We start from the raw sequence: 24256 nt of genomic DNA, 5'->3' as shown, positions 1-24256 counted from the left end.
CGACACCTAGCCGACAGGCACAAGTTGGGAATAGAAATGCTGCCTGCTATATACATTAGAAAACAAAAAATTGCCTATTTCCAGTGAGATCTTCCTTGCTAAGAGGAAAAATTATGGCCGAGAATTTATCTGAATGTGTTCAGTGGTATGAAGCAAAGAAGTTTGACTTATATTTGTGTCTGAAACAGATGGATGTGTTGTGTGTCTACAAGTTTAAATAAAGTATATGCATGTAATTCACTGATATCTATTAATTTATAAATCACATCTGTATTATAAGAGAAATATGAGTTTTCTACACTTTCAATTAAGAGGAGATAACAGACGGTAAATATTTAAATTTAAATTATGTGTTTATCACAACCACCTTTGCTATCACATAACAGCTCTCAAAGCTAGGAATCTGATTGGTATAAGAAAACTAGAAGCTACTGAAGTACTTCGACAATATTGCAGACCCCTGGAAATGTTCACTATTACCATGAAAATCAGTGTAGTGGCCTGTGGTAATCTGCTAGGATGCTGGTTTATGTTATCTTCTAAAAAAAAAATTACCTCCACTCCCTCACGGCATCAGTGGAATTTTAAAGGCAGAATTTCAGCAAAGCCCTATCGTCGGTTCATAGAAGCCTGGGGACAGAAAATATTATATCCGCTTTCCTTTGTGTTTCATGTGGGCTGTATGTAACCTTGCTAACAGGACAGGGATCTAAGAAGCCAACTGTAAATATGCCATAGAGAATTATAATTTAAAATTTTAGATCTAAGTTTTCTCCTATACCGTGGACAAGTGACAACAAAGCTAAAAATGTGAGCATTTCTAATTTCCTTATCCCATCCATCAACAGAACTCAGCAGCTGGCCTGCTGGTTTATCAATCAGCTCTACTCAGATGCTGAAGCAGCTCAAAAGCAAGAAGAATGTGAAGCTTGTTTTTTTTTTTGTGATGGGGCCTCCCTACCGAAACATGGAAAAACAAAATCAGAAGACAGATAGGAGATAAAATTAACTTAGAAGGAAGTTTCCTAGAAGCTGAAAAACTGCGTTTGAATGTGCCAGTTACTACGTGGTACAGTAGAAGGCCAAGACAGGAAGCACAAGACCAACATAGGAAAGAAGAAACCAAGGCTTGCTTATAACTTGTGATATATTTGAAATTATCAAGAACATTATAGACAATAACAGGTTATCATAAGGCATCCTATAATAAATATTCTCTTTGGATGGAACATGAATGTCTGTATGCACAGGTCCTTAAAATCGGTCTTGGTCAGTCAAGTTTAAAACTGATTCTTATCAGTTTTCTCCTAAAGTTCTCCCATTCCTCATCCTTGCAACAATGCACTCCCTGGCATGAAAAAGAAAGAAGTGGATGCAAAGGGAGAGGTTGAAGAAAATAGAAAGCTATTTTACAACCTTTTAGCTAACCTCGGGTTAGCTAACCCTCCCCACCTAACACCCCTGCCATTTCCAATTAATGTGATTATGATTTCTTAAAAAAAAGTTTTCGCTATTTCTATTACAGAAGCAGCCAAAACCACATTCAAATCCTTCCCCTTTAGCAACATGAAGTGTAGTTCACTGAAGTTAACAAGTAAACTTTAATCCACTGCAGAGAATATCAGTGATCGAGAAGCTGACAGAAAATTAAAAAAAAAAAAAAAACCAAACATTTTAAGAGCAAACATAAGCCCGCACCCACAGCCTTCACTGAAAATGGTTAATCAGAAGAAAAATTGTATGTGTCTGGATGTCTTCAAATCCAGAGATGCAGCTTTCTGGAGACTGATGGCATTACTTGTCAGAAAAAAATTTACTAGACTCAGTCCTGGGTGAAATTTAACAGCTTATGATATATAAGAGATCAGAGCAGATGATTCAAAGACGCCTTTTGGCCTGGAAGTCTATTAATCTACAGAAAGTGTAACACTACTCTGTGCCCGCTGCGGGCAGTGGGGGCTGCACGGGGGCCTCTGTGAGGAGAGGCTGGGGACAGGCAGCTCCAGAAGACCCACCTCAGGGCACAGCTGAGGTCTTCAGCCACGCTTCTGACACCTCAGGGAAAGGGTATTTAAGGAACAGCAGAAAACATCAGAGAGGTAGGAGGAGGGAACAAAAAGTAGAAACAGCAGAGGGAACACCAAGATCAGGGGAGGAGGAGAAGCTCCATGGCGGGGCACATATTCCCCATGGAGAGCCCATGCTGGGGCTGAGGAAAGATGTCAGAAGAAAGGAGCAGCAGAGAGAAACTGCCAGGCTGACCATGGACCCACCACCTTCCCACCCTCTCACACCACTCGTTGACCTATTGAAGAGGTTGAGCATGACCTGCAGCCATAACAAGGGAGGAAGGAGACAGGAATGAAGGAGTCAAGTTGAGCCTGAGAAAGGGGCGAGGAAAGTTGTGGTTTTAATGTTTGCATTTTTGTTTCCCACTACTGAATCAGTAATTAATTTTAAATAAATAGTTTATTTTCCACAAACTGAATCTGTTTGGCTCATAACACCAGCTTGTAAGGGATCTGCATCTGTCCCCACCTTGACCCATGAGCTTTCTGACTCCTGTTCTTCTTATCTTCTGCCTCCACCCCACTGAAGTGGAAGAAGTAAGTGAGCGGATGGGTGGGAGTTTGGCTGGTAGCAAAGACTAACCGACCTCATGTTCAAAAAAAAAAAAAGTCTGTGGAACTACTGAGAGGAAAATAAGTTCAATGCACACCTATGAAGCTTCCCAGTCTGAGTATATTTGATCAGTTTTCAAATATGAAGACTAGACAAGAGAGACTCATATATCTCTTGCAGATCATCTGCCTGGCCATTATTGTTATGCAGTTTACCGTGGTCATCAAATTCCCTGCTATTCTGTTACTATACCATCTGTATAGCATAATATTATAATAATAATAATAATAATAATAATAATAATAATAATAATAATAATAATAATAGATTGCATACTCATCATCTGAAGTTTGCTCTTGCATTTTCAGTCAACACTAGATCATTGATACCAACCCCTGTTAGAAAATGAACATTTTACACTGGTAACATTTTCTGCATTGGCATAATTTGTGCTGGGTGGTTCTAGGGCTTTTGAGAGGAGAGACCGTGACCTTCAAAACTTCTGTATGAAAGAATTAGAAAATATAAAGAAAGCATTCATTATTTATCAACTGCAGGCTTGCTTGTGATTTAGACCAACTAAAACATTTGAGATGCAATATATCAACTAAGTTTCATAGAATCATAGAATGGTTTAGGTTGGAAAGGACCTTGAAGAGCATTGAGTTCCAACCCCCCTGCCATAGGCAGGGACACCTCTCACTAGACCAGGTTGCCCAAGGCCATGTCCAGCCTGGCCTTGAACACCTCCAGGGATGGGGCCTCAACAACCTCTCCGGGCAACCTGTGCCAGTGCCTTACAACCCTCAAAGTGAAAAACTTCTTCCTAATGTTTAATCTAAACCTGCCCTCTTCCGGTTTAAAGCCATTCCCCCTCATCCTATCGCTACATGCCCTAGTAAAAAGTCCTTCCCCAGCTCTCCTGTAGGCCCCCTTTAGGTACTGGAAGGCTGCAATAAGATCTCCCCGGAGCCTTCTCTTCTCCAGGCTGAACAGCCCCAACTCTTTCAGCCTCTCCTCATAGGAGAGGTGCTCCAGCCCTCGGATCATCCTCGTGGCTCTCCTCTGGACACAGTCCAGCAGGTCCATGTCTTTCTTATGTTGGGGACTCCAGAACTGGATGCAGTACGCCAGGTGGGGTCTCACGAGAGTGGAGCAGAGGGGCAGAATCACCTCCTTTGACCTGCTGGCCACACTTCTTTTGATGCAGCCCAGGATACGGTTGGCCTTCTGGGCTGCGATCGCACACTGCTGGCTTGTGTTGAGCTTCTCGTCAATCAGCATCCCCAAGTCCTTCTCCTCAGGGCTGCTCTCCAGCCATTCCCCACCAAGCCTGTATTTGTGCTTGGGATTGCCCCGACCCAGATGTAAGACCTTGCATTTGGCCAAGTTTGAGAGTAAAGACAAATGGAATGTTTTCAGGAGTCAAGAGTTCAAAAGGGAAGTAGTAAGAGACATTACAGCAGCTAAGGTACCAGAACTAATCACAGGGAAAAATGGTTCACTGCCTTTAATGACCAGCTATTCAAACTTTATCACAAAGTTGAATTAAGGAATAAGAAACCACATAAAAATTTGCACACAAATAACACCAAGTCTGGATGTGGGAAAGATTAGTTGTGTCCATTGTACAAACTTTAAAAGTTTACTATGGAGATGTATAGAAAGATGTATGGGAAGAAAAAACTAACTCCCGATACAAGCAGCTACATTGTAATTTTGTAAATTATACAGAACTGTAAATAATTCACGTCTTACAGCAACTGTTATTTCTGTAAAAGCAGATTACTACCTCTTCCAAGAACAATTCTTATGTAATTAAAAGTACGACTTTATAATGTTGTAGCTCATATCAGAAACATAATTCTAGGACTTAATTACACGGACATTTGGTATATATTTTCTCTTTTGCGATTATAGAGGGTGGGGTGGAGGAAAGTTATTACCTCCTTGTTGGTGTCTGATATAGACAAATTTCTCAACAAATACTATGCAAATACTGTTTCTAGGATACCTGTGGTTTATTTCTTAGTTCATCTAATATTCAAATCTTTAAGATCCTGTAATGACTGCCTTCCTAAAGTGGATTCCTTTTACTTCTAATGAGATATACCACTGAATACGTTTATTTCTATTTGTGGAGTAAAACTTTGCAATAATGACATATATACATTTGACTGTGTATCCTTGAACCACTATTCTGACTACATTTAAGGTGCGTATGTTATTGTGTTAAGAGAAAAAGAAAATAACAGAACTGACGATTTCTTGGTTTGAATCAAAAATTGAAAAGGAAATAGAGATTTTTCTACTTCTTCCACGAAGAGGTAAGTACTTACAAAGCAGAGTAGTAATACTCTGAGGCTAAATCATTGAAATAAAAGCAATCGGGATGTGGTTTGGAAAATTCTTTAGTCTAACCAAGTAAATATGTATTAGAGACATGTAAATCCTTTTTCTTTCCTTTTAACCATTCCCGGAAGACAGTATTTTCTGACCTGTTTTTGAATGCAAGCTCCTTCTTGGTTCCTCAGGCCCCTCAATTGGTTGGTCAGCCAGGAAAACTCGTGCCTGGTCCACAGCATTGAGAACGGTTTGCTCTTTATCCTTCAGTTCACGCCTCAGTGCCTTTTGGGAAGGGAAAGAAGAATGCCATTTGTAACTTGATCTCATGAACAACAGATACTATACCATTTTTTGTTTTCACCTCTCTGATCAGACCTGTCTAGTGAATGAGTAATAGCCAACATGTCATCCAGACAGCAAGATGAGATGTAAATTTAACAAAACAGAAATGGCAAGAAATTAATTAAGGCTAGAAGGGTAATTTCTATAGAATTGACTTGAAGAATTGAACACAAGAAAGACGATGATGGTAGGTTTTAAAAACACGCACATAACAGAAGCTGAAACTACTACATTCAACTTCTAAAACAAACAAACAAAAAAAAAACAGAATTAAAAGTTTATTGCTATTAACAGGATTGCTAATATATAATAGATTACTACAACACTATTTTTTCTTTTTTGGTAGCTGGGATGACAGAAAATTGCATCTACTGAAACTTCAGAAGATAATTTCATACTGCTAAAAAGAACTGCAAAGGACTTTAAATTCATTAGAAAATGCTACCTTTTATTTGTCTCCTATTTATTAATATTTTTAAAACTTAGAAGATTTGTAACCAGAACTTTTATGATGAGAATACATTCTGAAAAAACATGCTTCAAATTAGCCAAAAATATTTTGAGCCTTATTATGCAGAAATAATTGAGCCTTATATACAGAAAAAAATCAATTTATCTTCAAGATGTTTTCATACTAATGGAATATAATTTCAGCATGTTTTGTTCTCCAGCAATTATGACTTTTTTAAAGGGTTGAGTGTAACCACTCTTGTTTAAAAAAGTGTTCATAAGTAGTCAGCTGTGATGTTTCTTATAAAGCATTTTCTTCCATTCAATTTAAGTATAAATCTGTCCCACCTAGAAGGAAACTGCATTGCATGTTTTATTTGCATTACTTTCTACAAATAGAAACACAAAAGAAGATACTTTAAATATTACTAAAATGCTATCCTTATTTTTTTCCAATATATTTTTTAGCTCTAATTACAAAATCAAGGCTCATTTTGCTGACACAATCTGCTCAGGCCCTATTCCAGCTCAAGAAAAGCAGTTAGTCCGTGTTCACAACATTACATAACAAAATTAGTGCTTTCCACTACAGAAAATTGTGAAACACAGTTACCATGAAAGTCTCACAAATGCTACCTTATCCTCCCCACCAGTGTCTCTTGATGCCACAAATAAAAAAAACCAAAACCTATCTCTTGACTTCAGCTATTTCCCCCCCCCTTCTCCCCCACTTTATTCCTTTATCCTTGTCATCTTCCCAAATCCTGCAATTCTCACTCTACTTCTTCTCCAAACTAAATTAAAAACAACAAAAAAAAACAAAAAAAAAAAAACAAACCCAACAAAAACATTGAACATATGCTAACCTCCATTACATTTAGGAACTTGCATTATACAGTCCTATCTTTAGTAACCATTAACTATTGTCTTTAAACAAAAAACTCTTCAGAACAGTGTTATCTCTACATGCTTTTGTATAGCAATAAGAATAAGCCTTATTCCATGTCTGATTCAGTATATACGTTTAATAAGAAACAAAAATTGTAATTTAAAAACTAAGCCCTACTTTGTAAGAAAGAAACCAAAGTATTGTAAAAGCAACATTCCTGAAGAATCCCTTCAAATCAGCACAGTATGTGTCAATATTTTAATTTTACCTTGCACACATTAGAATAAGACTCTTCCAAATCACCCGTATTTTAGAAATCATGAAAACATTCTCTGTGCAGGAATTTGTTTCAGGAAAGAAGGAAGACAGGAAGCCATTATCAGTACTGTGCAGTTAAGGCTGAAAAACTACCCATTTAAAAAGCTTTTGGTTACTAGAGCCTGTGTCGATGCATCATTAAAACAATCTTAACTTTTCATTTCAAAGATTTTGTCAGAAACAGAGGGGTGAATACTTGACTTCAGCGTGAAGTAAGAAATCTTTCTGGAGTTGCTTTTTGTTCTCCATGCAATTTCCCAAATATTTCCGAAGCATACAAGAAAAAGGAGGCTATGGCAGATTTTGAGCCTACTAATCAATTTCAGCAGTTAGAAATAATCTAGAGATGGATCTCTTTTGCTGTGCCTCTCCTGTTTACCTTCACATATTGTATTCATCAATTTCTCCTGATCACCCTCAATAAAACTTCAATCAAGTTTGACCTAAGAGACCTTGGATTTAATTCTCTGTCCCCCTCCAGCACCCCTGCCACTGAAGCTCTTCAAATTGAGGTTGACAACACAAAGATTTTAAGACTTCAGCCCATCAAGTCATCCGTGGCATTCCTTATTAATATATCTTGACAAAGAAATCTTTTAGCATGAAAGAAACCTTGCACATGAAATAATAATACTGACACAATTTCGTAGTAAAGAAGAGTATCTTGAGCATGCCACAGACTTCTTACATTACAGCTTATACATTTTTTTGCTTATGCCACCGACGCAAAACTAATTTTTGGAACAGCCACTCGGACTCGAGTTACTTTATTCCTTATTTCTTAGCAATACTCAATATATATCCCCATCCCTCTCTTTCTGCCAGTAAACAAGAATTGCAATGAGAGTATATGATGCAAGAATAACCAAATATATCGATAATATCCTCTTTTCCTTCCAGGCAAAACTCTCTGCAACAGAACAAAAAAGAAACTCACTTATAAATCTAATTTCAAGCTCAAATATCATCTGTCTTGAGTGGACTGAAGGAAATATCACCTACAAGAACACTACAGAGTAAACCTTAAGTCCTAAAAAGCCCAGCAAGGCACATAAAAGCTGCAACACTGAATTCGATTATTGCAGTAAAGATTTTTATAGAATAAGAAGTGCAATCACGTATTTTGGTGTTTTATTTAGTTTTGCAAAAGACACCTCCCCAGTTGCAGAATGGATGCACCTCTGAGTAGAGAAGTATATTGCTGTGCCACTTCATTCCCCACTGTTTGTCATTAAGGACTAAAATAGTCAAAGCATTCGTACAGCTTTGAGCGTGGCACAGGTTTTGGCAGAGGGAGAATTCTTTCCCGGTAGCTAGCTATACTTTTCTGGGAGAAAATTAGAAGAAAATTAATACTAGAGTTTTGGTATAAATTAAATAAATAATAAGTGAAGATATGGCAAAAGACTTAAGAGAGGCATCTCAAAACTTGTCACAGGAACTGTCCATTTATAAGGTAAACACATGGATGCAAGCATTTTCTGAGTCCTCTGGATATGCAGACGTGAATGCAAAATGAAAATGCGAACACTGAGCACATAGCACAGTCCCGTCCCTCCCGTCCCCCCCCGATGTTCCTTTATAGTTATAAAAGTATTTTATCTTGGTCATACAAAAAGGGGCTGTATGCAACTTCGAACATAATTCATACCACCATATTTCATACTACAATTCAAAATTGTACATTTACTGTATACTTTAGGTAATGGTCTAAAATGCAAGCTTTACTTTCCTCAGTAATCTGACAGGTGACAGACTACCAAATCCCACATCTACGCTTCCCACCGTTTTATTGCATTTGCACATTCATTCTTATTTCCTACATAAACAAGGACATGGATTTTTAAAGACTCCTGGAGAAACCAGCACTAATTTTAGACATTCTTGATTCTTAGAACGGAAAGGGAAAAAAAACCTGGAAACTTAAAATCCGGTGTGCTGATGCAGTGTCAACACAAACAGTTTTCAGAGCTGACCTTAACTATTACTGGGCAAGAATAATTTAAAAAACCCTCCTTTGAGATCTGAAAGAATTCTTCCGCTGGTAGATGGAGAGGGCCTCACAAAACTACACTCTTGAAACAGTTTATGCAGCATCACACAAAGCAACAACTACGAAGAGCATTGCAGGATTCATTAGAGATTGCAAGATTTCTAATATAAAGACTAACTCTTCTTACAAGCTAACATTTTTTAACTTACTGTCTGAATTTATAGACCAGGAATTTGCCTAAACCAAGGCCTTCCAAAATTTCTGTTGGGAATGTTTTCTGGCAGAAGCCTTTTCCACTCATGAAAAATTAGAAAGCAAGAAAAACTTTTGCTATTCATGAATCTTTACACTGTTTAGTGTATCCTGTAAGCACCTATATCCTTCCATTGCATCTTAAGATTATTTTTCAAGCACAGTAAGTGGGCTGCCAAAATTATGCACTGTTGATTTACAGCCTCTTTTTTCCTCTTTTGAATTGCACAGGCTTATATAGAATAATTCAAGGAGCAGATCAGCTTAATAGTTCCAACAGATGAAGGCAAAGCTAATTTCAAAGAAAACACATGGGATGTTTTTTAAAAACAGAACATATTTAAATGAGGTCTCATTATGCACTTTTTCAAGGAAGTAAAGATGCACGTTATTGTAACTCATATCAGTTTATCACATTGTAGTTTTATGTGCCAATCAGCAGCTCCTGTAGCATTTCATTACTTAGTCATCTTTATTCTGCACCGGGTGCTTGAAAAACTCCTGTTACTTTTATACACTAAAATGAAATGGAAAAAATCATCCATGGCATATAATAGGATTGGGAGAATAAGTAGGATGATTAAGAAAACTTGAAGAATGGAAGGAGGAATTGTTTATAAAGATGACACGGAGATCAAGGTTGTGACCGAGTCTCTGCCAGCTGTGTGCGTCATTAAAGAATCAGCTAGAAAGAAAATAAGCGTAGCCTGTTTAAAAGCTGCTCCTTCACGACAGACACTATTTAATCTAACACATATATATAAAATTTCAAAAGTAAGTATTTTGGTCTCTGGACACATCTCTATGTGAAAGTTTTATAGTGTATCTATGCCAGCTGATAAAGAATACATTCAAATACAGAGCAGTATTTAATTTCAGATGGTGCATCTCACCATGCATTTACCTTTTATTACTTCATACTTAATCTACGTGGCAAGAGAAATAATGAAGGAGAAATGTGGTGCTTAATATAGGACCATTAATACTTGGAGATACGTAGAGACACGTGCAGCACATTGGACTTCAAAGATGAGACCCAGTCATACATGTTCTGATAATGAGCGACGAACAGCGACCAACACCAGAATAAGGAAAGGAAGGCAAAGATCAGAGTGGGGACACAAAAAAAAAAAAAAAAAAAAGGAAGCTGTTTGCCTCTATAATAAATATATATTGAGTATTTCAGATTTATTTTTTTGTTAATAGAAAAATCTGAAGAGAAGTTTAAGTTTTGGAGGTTTATCCCATGTCACTTGCAAAAGACTTCTCAAAAAGTACCAGAGACAAGTGAGTGACAAAGGCTGCATTTCTCTGAATTGTCTCTCAGTTTACAATTTGCTGCCCCTATTGCTGTAGTAGCACTACGGTGTCCAAATAGGGTGGCAACTACTAGGGTTCAACATGAGAGTAGACTTGGAAGTCACATCCATAGAAAATTCCTTTCCTGACTGCACGCCCAGGGAAACTAAATTGACAGGAATATAAGAGCACAGATGTGGGCAAAAGAGAGAATTAGACTACGCGTACCAGTGATCTTTTACCAGAAGCCAATAAATGTTAGCTTACTTAAGACTTTACCTTTGATTTACCAAAAAAATAGAAAATAAATAAATAAATAAACAACCCCAGAAATAAAAATAGAATAGAAATAACGTGAAACAAAAAACCAAATAGGGGTATTTCTTCACTGAGACTATTTGTCCCTTGATAATTTCCCTTCCAAGTCCGGTCTATGGGTGAGTGCATGTGGTCATGGCTATCCACAGCAAATATCACTCACCTCTCTATACTCATTAATAGATATGCATTACATGAAATAATCACCTACAACTAATTCACAAAGTGCTTCACAGTAGTACAGCAAAAGAAACAGAAGATGGAGAGTATGCTTTATCATCTACTGTTCAGACTTACAGACATGAAATATGAAGCTGTTACTAACATTTTAAAAACTAATACACTGACAATCTCAAACTGCATCTGTGTATTTATGTGGTGACACCTTAATTAAGAAAGGGTAACTGACTTCCTTCTGAACTTGTTCAAGCAGTTAAAAAAACGTAAGGCTATTTTCTTCATTTTCTTCTAGTGGCATTTTAAAATCAGAAAAAGACGTTTTGAAGCCTGTTTGGCAAGTTTTAACTTACAAGAACCTTGCAGAGGCTTTGAAAGGACTCCTTTGTGCACTAGAAAAGAATCCAATACTACATCATAATGGCAGAGGTAAGCTTAATTTTCATACATAAAAGTCATTAAAAAGCTTCCTTGAATTAAAGAGCACAAGGCTACACTTTTTTTTAAAAAATTAAAATAAAGTTTGTGATTCACACACTTAATGATTTGCCTAGAAAGAACCTCTCTAGTCTCTTCTGCAGGAAGAACTGCTGCAAGTCATGCATTCCCTAGAGATGCTACAGGATCTAAATCCAACTAGGGATGAAGGGACACACTGCTTAATTGAACAAAGGTTACAAAAAACGAGTCATAATGATGGTCATTAACATGTCTTCCAGCACCAATAATCTTATGTAACTGGATTTCATATTTCCTAGTCCACTGAAATGAGACTTTATTTGTGTTTCTAGGTCAATGGGAACCAAGCCTTGGTTGCCCTGAGAAGTCGGGAGGGCTTGACAAAGCATAGTCTTAGGAACTGGAAAGCATGGAATGCTTGCAGCTCTTTTTTTTTTTTTTTTTTTTTTAAAATGTGATTTGGAACTGTGTTGGAAAAAATACCATACTGTGTATCCCTGAGCTGTTGCCAAAGACATTATCTCCAAAACCGTTTTCCTAAATAAATATGATTATTGTTCTTTGCGCAAAAGTTATCTGAAAAGACAGAGATCTCATTGTGTTAACATAAATTCCCCACTGAATGAACTACCCAAATTCTCAGCATTATAACCATTCTGGATTTCTCAAAAAAGGTTAGTAGAACCCTGTTGTGATTGGTTTGCTACACAGTTAGCACATATCCACTGAAGTTGCTTTGTTAGGTCTTTTTCCCTTCTTCAAGAAAGCCGTTTTTTGCATAATCAACTCTTACTTTGCATTTCACTGTACCAAGAGAGGGATAGCCTTTCTGTGGCTAAACTTTCTCTCTTATCAATGAAAATATTGACCAGGACTGTTAAAGGGACAGCAATTTATTTTTCGTTTGGTTTTATGTGCTCAAATTTTTTAATGGAAAAAAAGAAGTATCGTATAAACAAAATAGAACAAAACCTGCTAGAATACAAGATTTCTTTTGCTCATCCAGCCAGTTACTAAGCCAACTGAGTGAACTTTGGTCTAAAGCTGTTGTCATATGACAGATGAAAAAGGGCATCAGAATCATTAAATTTGATGGCTTGAACAAAACTACACAAAAGAAGTAGATTAAACTACACAAAAGAAGTAGATTAAAACAGGCTTGTTTTACATTGCTATGCACAGGAAAAAAAGTAATGTTTTTAACAATTCTTTTAGAAAAAAAATATCTGTTTAACATACCTAATCAGGATTTAATATACGGATTCATCCAGGTCGTGCCACAGAGACGGCAAAAATGCCCGAGTCAGAGCGTGAAGTCTGACAGAAACACAAGCTCTTGAAGCTTTCCACTCTTCAGGTGATGGAAAAAAGTATTTACTTTTACACAACAGCAGTAATCATCCTGCTAGCAGTGGAACCAATTTTCAAATGCCAAACTGCTTGTAAATACACATTCAGTTTTACATCAAAGGACTACAATGTGCTTTTGGTGAAGGAAAATTAATCCCAACAACCTTTATTATGGAAAGATGACAACCATGTTGTATCAACAACCTTGAAAGACTAGGATTTATTTTTTTTTTTTACACCCTTTTTTTTTTTTCCAAACTTCTTTTTTTTTTTAACCCTACCCTGAGCAAAGCCATGGCTGGGTTTGCAGGGCAGAAAGAGAAATGAACATGCAACTTCTGGTTTGGATTTTTTTTCTGGAGAAGATGATTACACAGTTCATACTAAAAGGACTAACTGGCAAGTTGTGATGTTAACACATTTTCTAGTAATTTTTCCCTGCTGAGCAGATGTTGGAAATACTGGCACATGATCCAGAGACGTGCTTTAACAATCACAGATGATCAAACCCTCCATTTTAGATCAGATCCACATAACAGCTCTTCAAAACTGAAATACCCTTGAACACTAGGCCAAGGTTCAAAACCAACCATCTACATATCACCTATGCAGGTCACAGAAATATTTTCAGGGGTTTTTTGTAAGACACACACGCACATACATACAGCTGTAAAATAGTTCACTGTGCCCCAATGAATTATAAAACAGTAATATGCTCAATGAAACCTCTTGAGCCCTACGCTTACTGCTCTGCAAAAACATTTGAGGCTGGAGCTCTGCATCACTGATGAAAGATCAGGTTACTTAGTACTGATGTACCTTACTGCAGGAGAGGCACACCAAAGCACTGACCCAGAGATAAGGAAAACTGAACAGCAATTTGACACTTCCCATTTTATTCTCGACTTCATTATTGGTTTTAGAAATTCTGCTGATGAGATATATTCCCATAAGAACCCAACAACTTAACAATGAACAGTTTAACAAATAATGTGTTTCCAGTCATTCATTTCAGGCAGTCAGGTATTGCTTTGTCATTGACTAATATCAGCCGACCAGAAAGATGACAGGTTGTGATGCAGCAATCACTTCACAATTATTTTGTATTTCAGATATTTTTACAGTTAGCTGAAAGGACAGAACCAGGTCTAGAGCAAAATCAATTTATATCACCTCTCCTGTCTCGATCACTTGAGCAGGACCTGGAGTCTACTTTAATAAGGGCTTCTCTTTACAAGTGACTAGATGGCAAAAGTGATTTAAAAGTCTGACATGAGATACAAAGGCTTTAAAAAGCTCGACCTTCTAAGAACTATTAGACTTTTAACATTAGTGTTTGATCTAGAAACTTTGGACTACACTTAAAAAAAACCAACCCAAAACATAAAACAAAGCCAACCAAATGGAAACAGTATACCCAGGAAACCCTAATAGTCTCCTCATTCCTCCATCTTCAAAGCAGCTGCTTCGTTTTAGGAAAATTTATTGGCTTCTGTTGCTACCACAGGTGGTTTTTTATTATAAAAATACAAGAGTAGCAACCTTTTACTATCTGTGAACTGCACCGAATATATTTTTAAATAAAGTGTTGTTTTAAAGAAAAAAAAAAAAAAAAAGGTTCAGCAACCATGATCCTTTAGATAGGTATGCTAAAGAAATAATGAGAGACCTTCTGCCATTTTATGTGAAATAGGTAAAAAACATCTATCATTCCTATTGGACAAAGGATTTGTTTGATGTTGAATATTGGCAGCATCTAAAAACTGAAGGCATCTTCCTATATAGAAGAAAACAAAAGTGAGTTGATGGTAACTGCGGAATTAGCATGAAAATGAATTGCCAGTAATTTTTAAGACATTTCTCCATTCTGTATGTATATGGAATTAGAATAAATTCCACTATCTATGCAACTCTGGGAAAAACACGCCATGGATTTTCACCAAGAACCCAGCTTCAAATTCTTGAAGACATAGTCTCCGATGATTCTGTAATCCAACAGAAGTATCATGGGCATTCACGCACGTCTCTGATCGACAGAGAGTGGGAAGTAACCCCTTCTACTTGCTCCATTTTCTTTTGCCTGTCCCCAAAACCTCTGCCGCTGGCTCCTGTCAGAAACAGGACAACAGTTTATATGAAACTTAGGGACAAGCCAGGACCTTTATTCTAACATATACAAGAACTGGTATCCAGACAAAGAGAACCGACAGTAAGCAATCAGCAAAGATGCAATGCCATTTTAAATAAACCCCAAACAACCCCACAGGAAAGCATCATTCTACAATGCCAAATAAAGCGTTTCAGTGAGTCTGTTTCAAAGGCATTTAAAGAGATTATACTCTCTAACTATCAACCTTGAAGACAAGGCAATATATCATCAAAATAGGGATCCTTCCATTTCAGATGAAACTGTTTTCTAGAGCTATCTACAGAACAGAAGATACATTTCTTCCACAGTCTTCAAAGTTTTACCTCCTTTGAAGAAGCAAGGGAAATTTGTGTTCTCAATGCCGACTCTAATCAGCTTCAAACTGTGAAACTGTGCAGCGCATAGCATATAACAACATAGCTTTGCACAAGTTTTACTACTCAGTTACATAAACCTCAACAAATGAGGTTATGGTGGAAACACTGTCAGAGTGTCAAATTCACGACTCTATGGGTAGCAACTGGTATAACTTCTGCTTTTTATATCAGACAATACTCGCAGGGAAACGTGCAGGAGGGATAAAGAACAAAAAAAAGATTTTTTTTTTTAATGCCTTCTAAACACACAATGCCTCCAGCCTAACACAAGACACGCAAAACATCTGCTGTACATTAAATGGTTGATTACTTAATTTAGCAAAAGCACTCAAATATTCTATTCGCACTAGTAACCGCATATATCTGCAGTGTCTTGCACTACTTCCCTGCACCATGCAATGGTAACCATCGACCTCTTCAACGTGAGCGAGAAATTCCTCTTTCTGTGCTTGCCAGCAACAGACAGGCTTTGTCTGAGCACCCACGAACTGTCAGCGTTAACAGGCCATCAAATTCTTCCTTCAAATTGAGATGATAATACCATTACCATGGTATAATAACATGAATATGGGCGCTGCATTGTTCTTGTTAAGGGCAGTTAAACTCACGTCACCTTTTGCTCATTCGGGTGACTAAAATTTCCTCTGCCCTTCTTCAAACAAGCATCAATGGGACAAGTCTAATATGTTTGGTCTCATAAGCTACTTTATTATTAAATAGTACCTACCATATTACTGCAGAGGCCTTGAGAGAGGTTTTTAGTAATTACAGTTCAAACCCCAGACATTCAAGAGCAGCTTTATGGTACGCAGCACTATGAATATTCGTTTAATATATGAAGATCGGATGCACTTTGTGAGCATGCCCATGTCACATCTGAGAAAGGCTTCCCGTAACATCAGCCTTGGTGCAAGTGCACATCAGAGTCCTCACTGATGAATTGCTATCATCCAAAATAAAGGGTTGGACTACATGACATCACCTATGAATTATAAATAATCAGAAAAGTGAGATCACTGCGAAAAGTCTCAGAGGAGCACCTCCTGTCTGACAGTTGCGTAAGGGGGGCAATATTTCGCCTCTGCAGGAGGAAGCACAGGCACCAGAGCCCAGCTGAATGCTAAAGCAGCAAAACGCTAGAGACCAGTTGCAATTTGAGACTACCTTTATCTGCTTTTTGGGTTCCTGTCGTGTACGTATGCATGTATGCAAACATGACAAAGGAGTGCTGCTGGAAATCCTTTCAGAAGCAGAAATCCTGTCAAAGCTAATTACTCTTTCTTAGGAACAGTCACTTTGGTTTCTCTTCAGAAGCAAACGGTCTAGACAGACAACTGAATAATTACTAAACAGTCAACAATCTGTCCTCTACTGAGGGATTCTCCCTGTGCAGCGGAATACCACAGTTGGGGACAGGCAGCAGAAAAGCAGCTACACTGGCTCGGAACAAAGGTGCTGTGTCACCAGGACCAGCTGCAAAAGTCATGTAAACCAAATGATGCTCAAAGGAGGGAAAAAACGACTCAAAATTATCAGAGTTCAACCCAGAAAGTTTTCCCCCGGCAAACTACAAATCCTTATTATGCTTGCACTATGATCTAACTTGGGGTTTGTGTTACATGCTCCCCTTTCCCCGATTCCCTAATTCCTCTCTTAGTTATTTTACATCACCTACCCCTCCCCCCCTTGTCTCTTTTTGCTCTCCACTTTTCCGCTATAACTTCCCATTTTCAAAACTATATAAACTGATAAATTATCTGTAAAGCTTATACCACGTACCTCATTACCGTGATCAGATTATACTGGATCTCTGGTTTTGGTCACTTCTCCAAAATTTCCTGTCTCTGGATCATGGCCAGTATTTCCAACATCTGCTCAGCAGGGAAAAATTACTAGAAAACCACCACTGCAAAAAATAAGCACTGGGAAATATTCTACTCAAGACAATTCTCCAGGCATGTTTGGGAGAGAGACGAGGAAGGAATACCTCAAGGGCAACAAGACTGTTTCCCTCTGGTAAGTCACCTCCTTCAGCTGATTCTAGTTGCCATCAGAAGTTACCGGAACATGAAAAAGCAGAACTTGACACCTGTGTCATGTCCATACAAGGCAATGGCATTAAAAGTAAAAAAAAAATGGGGGAGGGTGCAAAGAAAAAAGGAAGCCCCGACTATAACACGTCACATGTTTTAAGGCACAGCAGCAATGCAGCAGGTTACCACAACATAGTGGTGGTGTGTTTGGGGTTTATTTTTTGGTGGGTTGCGGGTGGTGGTGGTGTTTGTTTTAAGTAGCAGAAGACTTTTCCTCATTGTTAATTACAAGGAAAACAAACAGAAGTTCAGCTGAGAGTTTTAGCCTCTTGTCAACCAGGGAACATCCAAACTTCTTACAACACGCAATAGTCTCTATCGCTTTATTAGTTCTACTTCTGCCTCCGCAAACGAACCTTGTCCAACACAATGGCCTCGCTAGGTTTTTGCGTTTTCAAATAGGTGATCTAACAATGTCTCATAAAAACAACAGAAAACCCGGCTGGACCTGTAAATTAAACTAAGCAGGTAAGCAAAAAAATATGGCTGCTTTCAGCCAACCCTACCACTAAGAAACTAGGATTAAAACATCGCTGGGCATTCAGTATACATATGTTAATAAAAAACACAGGGTAAACCTGCTTGAAAATTGACAGTTTTGCAAATTGTGTTAAATCATGCAATTACAGGGTTGTGCCCTCCCACTATCCAACTGAGTTTGTTATTTGATTTTAACTTATTGCGTTTTTTAGTAGAAAAAAAAATTGAAATTCAAATAATCCAGTGAAAGTTCTTTCAGATATCCAGGGATACTAAAGAGGAATTTTTGCCTTATTTAATATAATTAATAAAACATTTAATATAACTGGCACTAATTTGGGGTCAATTAGCGAAAGACACTACTACTTAAACGCAGACTTCTGTGAAGCAAGACATATTAAAGTTAACTTAGTTCCACAAATACCTTCCCAAAGAGGGCAGACACATTAAACAGATCACAAAACTTGTTATAGAATCACAGAATTGTTACTTATATTCACTCACTTCATTTCCTTTCTCTGTTTTGTTTCTTTTGTTTCTCCAGTAAGAAAAGCGTTTTGGTTTTTTAGGTCTTCAGGCAAAGAATCAGAGTATTTTACATGTAGTAAAACCAGCATCTATTAAACAGAATTCCTTTTTCTTTAGAAACTAAGAATTTGAAACCATAAACAATTTCTCATTAAGAAGCAAAAAAAAAAAACCAAAACCAACATGCAATCAAATTGTTATTTTTAGTTCTCAATACTTGGAAACACGCTGTATGCCATGGCAAAGTTACCTAGTGAGGGTATGGAGAGAAAAAGAAGCAATAAGTAAAATGCTGAAGGTATAAACAATAATACTAAGAACCAACACAGAGAATGTCTTAAAACCCAAAAAACTAGAATTGGTTTTAGTGACTGGATGCCATTAGGAATAACAAAAAATATTCTGATATATCCATTAACAATATTTACCAGAAATGTAAATATCAACTTAAAGCCATTTAAAAAAAAAAAAGAGTGAAAACGTGCAAACTAGCAGTGCAGCGAGACACCTATCCACTGGTCCCTTACCCCAGAAACCCTTAACAAAAAGCGTAGACCATAAATACAGACTTTAAAAACAGTAAGAGAATTTCACTTATTTAGTTAATTTATAATATATTTTGTAATGGGGTGCTCTAGCTTCAGTGCTTCTAACTCAGGAAAGAAGTAATTGCTTTCTTAGAAATCTCTTCACGTTCATCTACAAGTAGAATCAAAACGCGGTAAGCATGTTTACTTGCTATATACATAGATTCTTAGACCACACACATTATCTTAGTACCCAAACTTTTCCAGGATAGCATTAAGCGATGCGATTCACATCTGCTCTGCGTTTGTTCTTTTATTTTCTCCCAGCAAGAAAAGTACCTTCGTTTTTACATACCAAGGGGGTTTTGTTTGTTTGTTTTAAACACTGTGCTGTGTTTACTACCAGCCATTCCTCCACGTAAGTTTACTTACTCCACAACTTTAGATCCAGTGTGAAGATAAATAACTTCCTCCTCTTCCAGTGCTGCTGCACCACCACCATGAAAAGCATAAGTAGGAAGCCATGGGTGAAAGAAGGGTTTGAGTAACTGCAGCTAAGCAACTATGCTCACCGAAGTAAGAATCCCTTAGCAGCCAGAAATGTCAGAAGGCATTATCTGTATGCTTATACAGAAGAATACAAGAAATGAGGCAAAGGAGGCAGGAGACCTGCATGGATGAGCAAGGAGCTTCTGGAAAAACTCAAATGGAAGAAGGAAGTTTACAGAATGTGGAAAAAGGGACTGGCCACTTGGAACCAATATAGGAACGTTGTCAGAGTACGCAAGGATGCAACAAGGAAGGCTAAGGCCCATTTGGAATTAAACCTGGCAAGGGGTGTCAAGGACAATAAGAAGGGCTTCTTCAAGTGCATCAGTAGTAAAAGGAAGACTAGGGAAGATGTTGGCCCGCTGCTGAATGAGGTAGGTGCCCTGGTGATGGAGGAGCGCTGGAACAGGCTGTCCAGAGAGGCTGCGGAGTTGGACTAGATGATCTCCTAAGGTCCCTTCCAACCCCTACTATTCTGTGATTCTGTGATTATCAGGAAATCATCCCAAATGAGGCTGACCTATTAAAAATGAGTAATTTCAACCAAGCATAACTTCCATGTAGCTTCAGACTCCTTGGTGCATTTCTCTCTGCCCACACACATCGCCTCCTCTCTGCTCAGCTCTGCCCACTGTATCCGAGCTCTGAGCCACCTCCGAGACCCACAAATACAGCACGACAGAGAAGAATGCTGATTGCTTGCACATTGCTGGCGTTGGAGAAGCTGCTACGTGGTCAGTTCCCATACTACCTGTGTGCAGACATCAAGCACCACTACAGGATGAATTGATCTTTGCAGAACACCAACACAAAAGTAAGTGTTGAGTATCAGAGACATAGTTTTCAAGAAACCTTTCATTGGGCTCCTTTCTCCAAGAAAAGCTAGTACCATCATAGCACATCACTGGGCACCTCTACCAATGCTCACAGAAGAAAAGCTGTAGCAGAGTTTAGGCCTTTTCTTTAATAAGCAGTGTGGGTTGGGCTTGGATATTTATTATTGCAAATAGTATCTCATCTATGCCCAGTGAAGTGGTTGAGGCACCATTCCTGGAGGTATTTAAAAGACATGTAGGTGTGGTGCTTATGCACATGGTTTAGTGGTAGACTTGACTGTGCTAGGTAAATGGTTGGACTTGATGATCTGAAAGATTTTTTCCAACCTAAATGATTCTATGATTCTATTCTTTTGCAATTTCTTCTCTAGCTCCTTATGTAGCAGAGTAGCGTCCTTCAGCTTTCTTTTTCTTCCAAGAGACTAAAAGGGCATCACCAAGCTTTACAATGTCAAAGAAAACACCAAAATTAAAATATGATTTTCTGTCAACTTCACAGGAGTAGAGCAGCTCCAGGCACTTTTGACAAGTAACCAAACAGTGCTTCTGTCAGCTATATTTTTTGTCTTAACCTTGAAATCATTAGCAGTTTGGAGCTAAAGTCTCTGTCAAAAGCATAACAGACTTAAATTTTAAAATATTGAGATAGAACTCTCCGATCCTTATGGTGAACATACATCACCTTTCTCTGTATTTAAGTAGAAAAATATGTAGATTTCTACATATGTTAAAAGCGCTGTTGAAAATGAATCAACAGATTGATAGTGCTCTATATGAGAAATCTAAGCACTGCCTGTTTTAATGACTCAAGCTTAGAAACTTTCTAAATCCTCACAATTAAAAGAAATATATATCATTCCAAGTTCTCATTCATTTTTCTTCATACCAAAAAGCTGCCAGGATTACTAAGCACCTAGCTCTAGAAAAATTCTAATAAACTTGGAAAATACTACTTAGACACAATATTTAGGTTACAACTGCTCAGTAATAATTCTGGCTCCCAGTTTAGAGGGTTCTGAGTCATGACTGCAGCAGGGAGAAAAAAAGGTTAATTGGAGTCTCCTTTTTAGTGAGAGCCTGGGGACTTGTTCCTCCATCAGGCACTGAGGCTTCTGAAAATGTCCATACCGAGGATGACGGCATACGCTAACCACAGCGCTGATGTCAGCGTGAAGCATTGCATAGTGTCTCTCCGCTTCAAAACTCTAGATGGAAAATCACGTGCAGAGAATGCACAGGGCACAACTGTCAGACACCATCAATAGTTATCTAAAAATTACACCCTCCCCCTCCCTCACATTTATTTGATGATAAAAATATTTTTACATCGGTCTTCCCTCTTTTCTTTCGGAGTATCAAATTATATTTTTAGCATTTTTTGCAGTTGGAGGGTTTCTTCCCTGGCTTGAATCTGATCCCTTTAAGGTACAGAATGCTTACACAAACTATATATAGCCTATGTCCTCTGAGGCAGGTACATCACTCAAAAAGGAGACTGAACCACAAAAGAGAAAATGTACAAACTGCTATTACTTTAAAAAAAAAAAAAGAAAGAAAAAAAGACTTCAAGTCGGGTTGAATATTCAGTCATATGAATGAATATAGACTGTATAAAACCGAGAACAAACGAGAAAAAAAAAGAAAATTTTTAGAAGATGACCTGAAGTAATATTTAATGGTAAAATGATGTATTTGGTCCAGTAATTTCTTTAAATCTATTTCATTTACTATTCTCTATTCTATTACTGCTGATCCAAAATTCTTGCTGACCTGTTTCACTGACTTAATGAAAAATATACCATTAAAAGTAATGATTTGATTCAATCACTGAAGTCTCAGTTGGTACTGAAAATTTTAATTTGCACTCAAGTGAATCACTTTTATAAACAGTACGCATTTTTAATGACAGTTTATAAAATCATAAGCATAGTCCTTTCATTAATCAAGACATTTTTCTTTAGATTTTAGAACTTCTTCAAGTATGCAAGTTGAAAACCAGCTGCTTTAAGGGAGAAGTCTTTTTTTTTTTAATCTATTTTATTACCTATATTAGGACTTTTTGACAGAAAAATACTTAGACATATAGAAGGAATGTATAAAACTCACTCCAACTTCAAACAAAAGTGAAAATAAACGTATCGGGACATTTACTTAAGGATTTATGGCTTTAGTTTACTACTCTCTCTAAGCTTATAAATACTTGTTCACAAAACCAAAATTGGCAAGGACACTGTTATGAAGCTAACTGGGAAATATCACTGGTTTAGTGTTATACCATCAAACATTGGCCGAAATATTTTTTCTCTCCATTTACACATTCATTTAACAAGAAAGGTCTAAAAGATGAAAACCATACGGTAAAATAAATAAATTACTAGCCTCGGCAGCTATTGCGTTCTTTGAGAAGACCTTTAAAATGTTCTCTCTCACTACAGACTATGCCTGTTCATCTAAGTAACAGCCCACATCGGGTACAGGTTCGGCAGGACTATGCAACTTCCTATATGCCCCTGCAATCTGTCCTGAAGAGAAACAGCATATAGGGGTACCCAAACAACAGCCATCTATCATTAGCACAATCCCGCGTCAGTAACGGCACAGCGTCTCTGACAATCAAAAACTAGAGTTAAGGCTCATCTTCATTCACTGCAGAACCAGAAGAGGCTGCTCATGTCACAGAAGTCACTGCACGCGCGTTCTCTGTTTGGCAGAGCGGGCTACGAAGCTTCGCAGCCGGTTAATATACGGTGCTTGCAATCACTTTAGAAACAGTCGCTTCACGACTAGCCCCGACAGAATGCTACGTCATCATTAAACGATAAGACAGACAGGACCTTCGAGAAATCTTTGGGTTTGTACAGGATGCTTTTAAAATGTCCTCACGCGCTACAGAGGAGTAAACGATAAGATGAGCAACCAAGCACGTAAAATAGCTTGTTAGTAATAAATGGGTGATTGTGAGGACAACGTTGCATTCCTTCCACAAAGAGGTGCCTAAAATAACGTCCCAAAACCAAAACGCAAACCAAAAAACCCCAAACCCCACAAGCAAGTAACAGCCACCTCACACAAGCAAATACTTCCTATCTAAATTACACCATGCTCAATAAAATTCAGTAAACTGTTGATTAAAACAAAGTCATCTCAGTAACTCCATGAGGAGTGACTGCAGACACCGCAGGCCTATCGAGCGCTGCACTAGATACAGGAATTGTACTTATCCCTTATTATTGATGCTCAGAGTAACCTGCGTCTTCTGATGTGGACAACGACTGACAATACTTTAAGTGATGCTAGAACAGGAGTCATGTTACTGGCCTCACAAGATGAGGATTCAGGTTCCAAATCTGATTAAAAAAACCCCAATCTTCTTTTCCCCATGACAACTAACCTCTCTGGATAAATCTGTAAGTAGTACATAAGGACCTCTAGCAGGTGAAAGTGTAGGAGTGGGAATCCTAAACCCAGTATGACACCTTTCTAGAGCACAACACTCAACTAACTTTACAGGAAACTTGTGTTAGCACAAACGGAACCTCCAGCAGTTTTCCTAAAAAGAAAGCTCCAAATCTTTAAGCACCATTTTAGGTTTAGACACCATTTGCCCGCTGAAGTTGAAAGACCAGAACTTCAGGAAACAAAGCTGCTTCTAGTAGCATTCCTAGCAGCGGTCCAGCCGCGCAGACTAACCCCCCTGGACGAGAAAAATTCACTAAAACTCAGGTCCGAAGATACAGATCTATAGTAACTTTCTAGGAACACCTCACAGCTGAGGTTAAGAGCTTTTGTAAACAACAACAACAAAAAAACCACCAAAACACCCCCTGCGAGGTTACCTTGCCCATTAAACTGATACCCACCTTTCCATTTTTTTCTGCATTCTAAAAGAGCAAGAAAACAAA

At 37.9% G+C, this 24256-nt stretch overlaps 1 protein-coding gene across 1 annotated transcript in view; it reads right to left on the bottom strand.

Annotated features, from left to right (window-relative positions):
• Positions 1-24256, bottom strand: part of LOC309669917 (utrophin-like) — a 245502-nt gene that overhangs the window by 89006 nt on the left and 132240 nt on the right. Inside the window, exon 17 of the mRNA XM_082480714.1 lies at positions 5121-5250. Coding sequence (XP_082336840.1) covers positions 5121-5250 — 130 coding nt within the window. The remainder of the gene's footprint in view (positions 1-5120; positions 5251-24256) is intronic.

Source organism: Vanellus vanellus, assembly GCF_965231255.1.
Source record: "Vanellus vanellus genome assembly, chromosome: 3".
Taxonomy (NCBI): domain Eukaryota; kingdom Metazoa; phylum Chordata; class Aves; order Charadriiformes; family Charadriidae; genus Vanellus; species Vanellus vanellus.
Note: the sequence above shows the minus strand (reverse complement) of the source record. Positions and strands in the feature narration are given on the sequence as shown.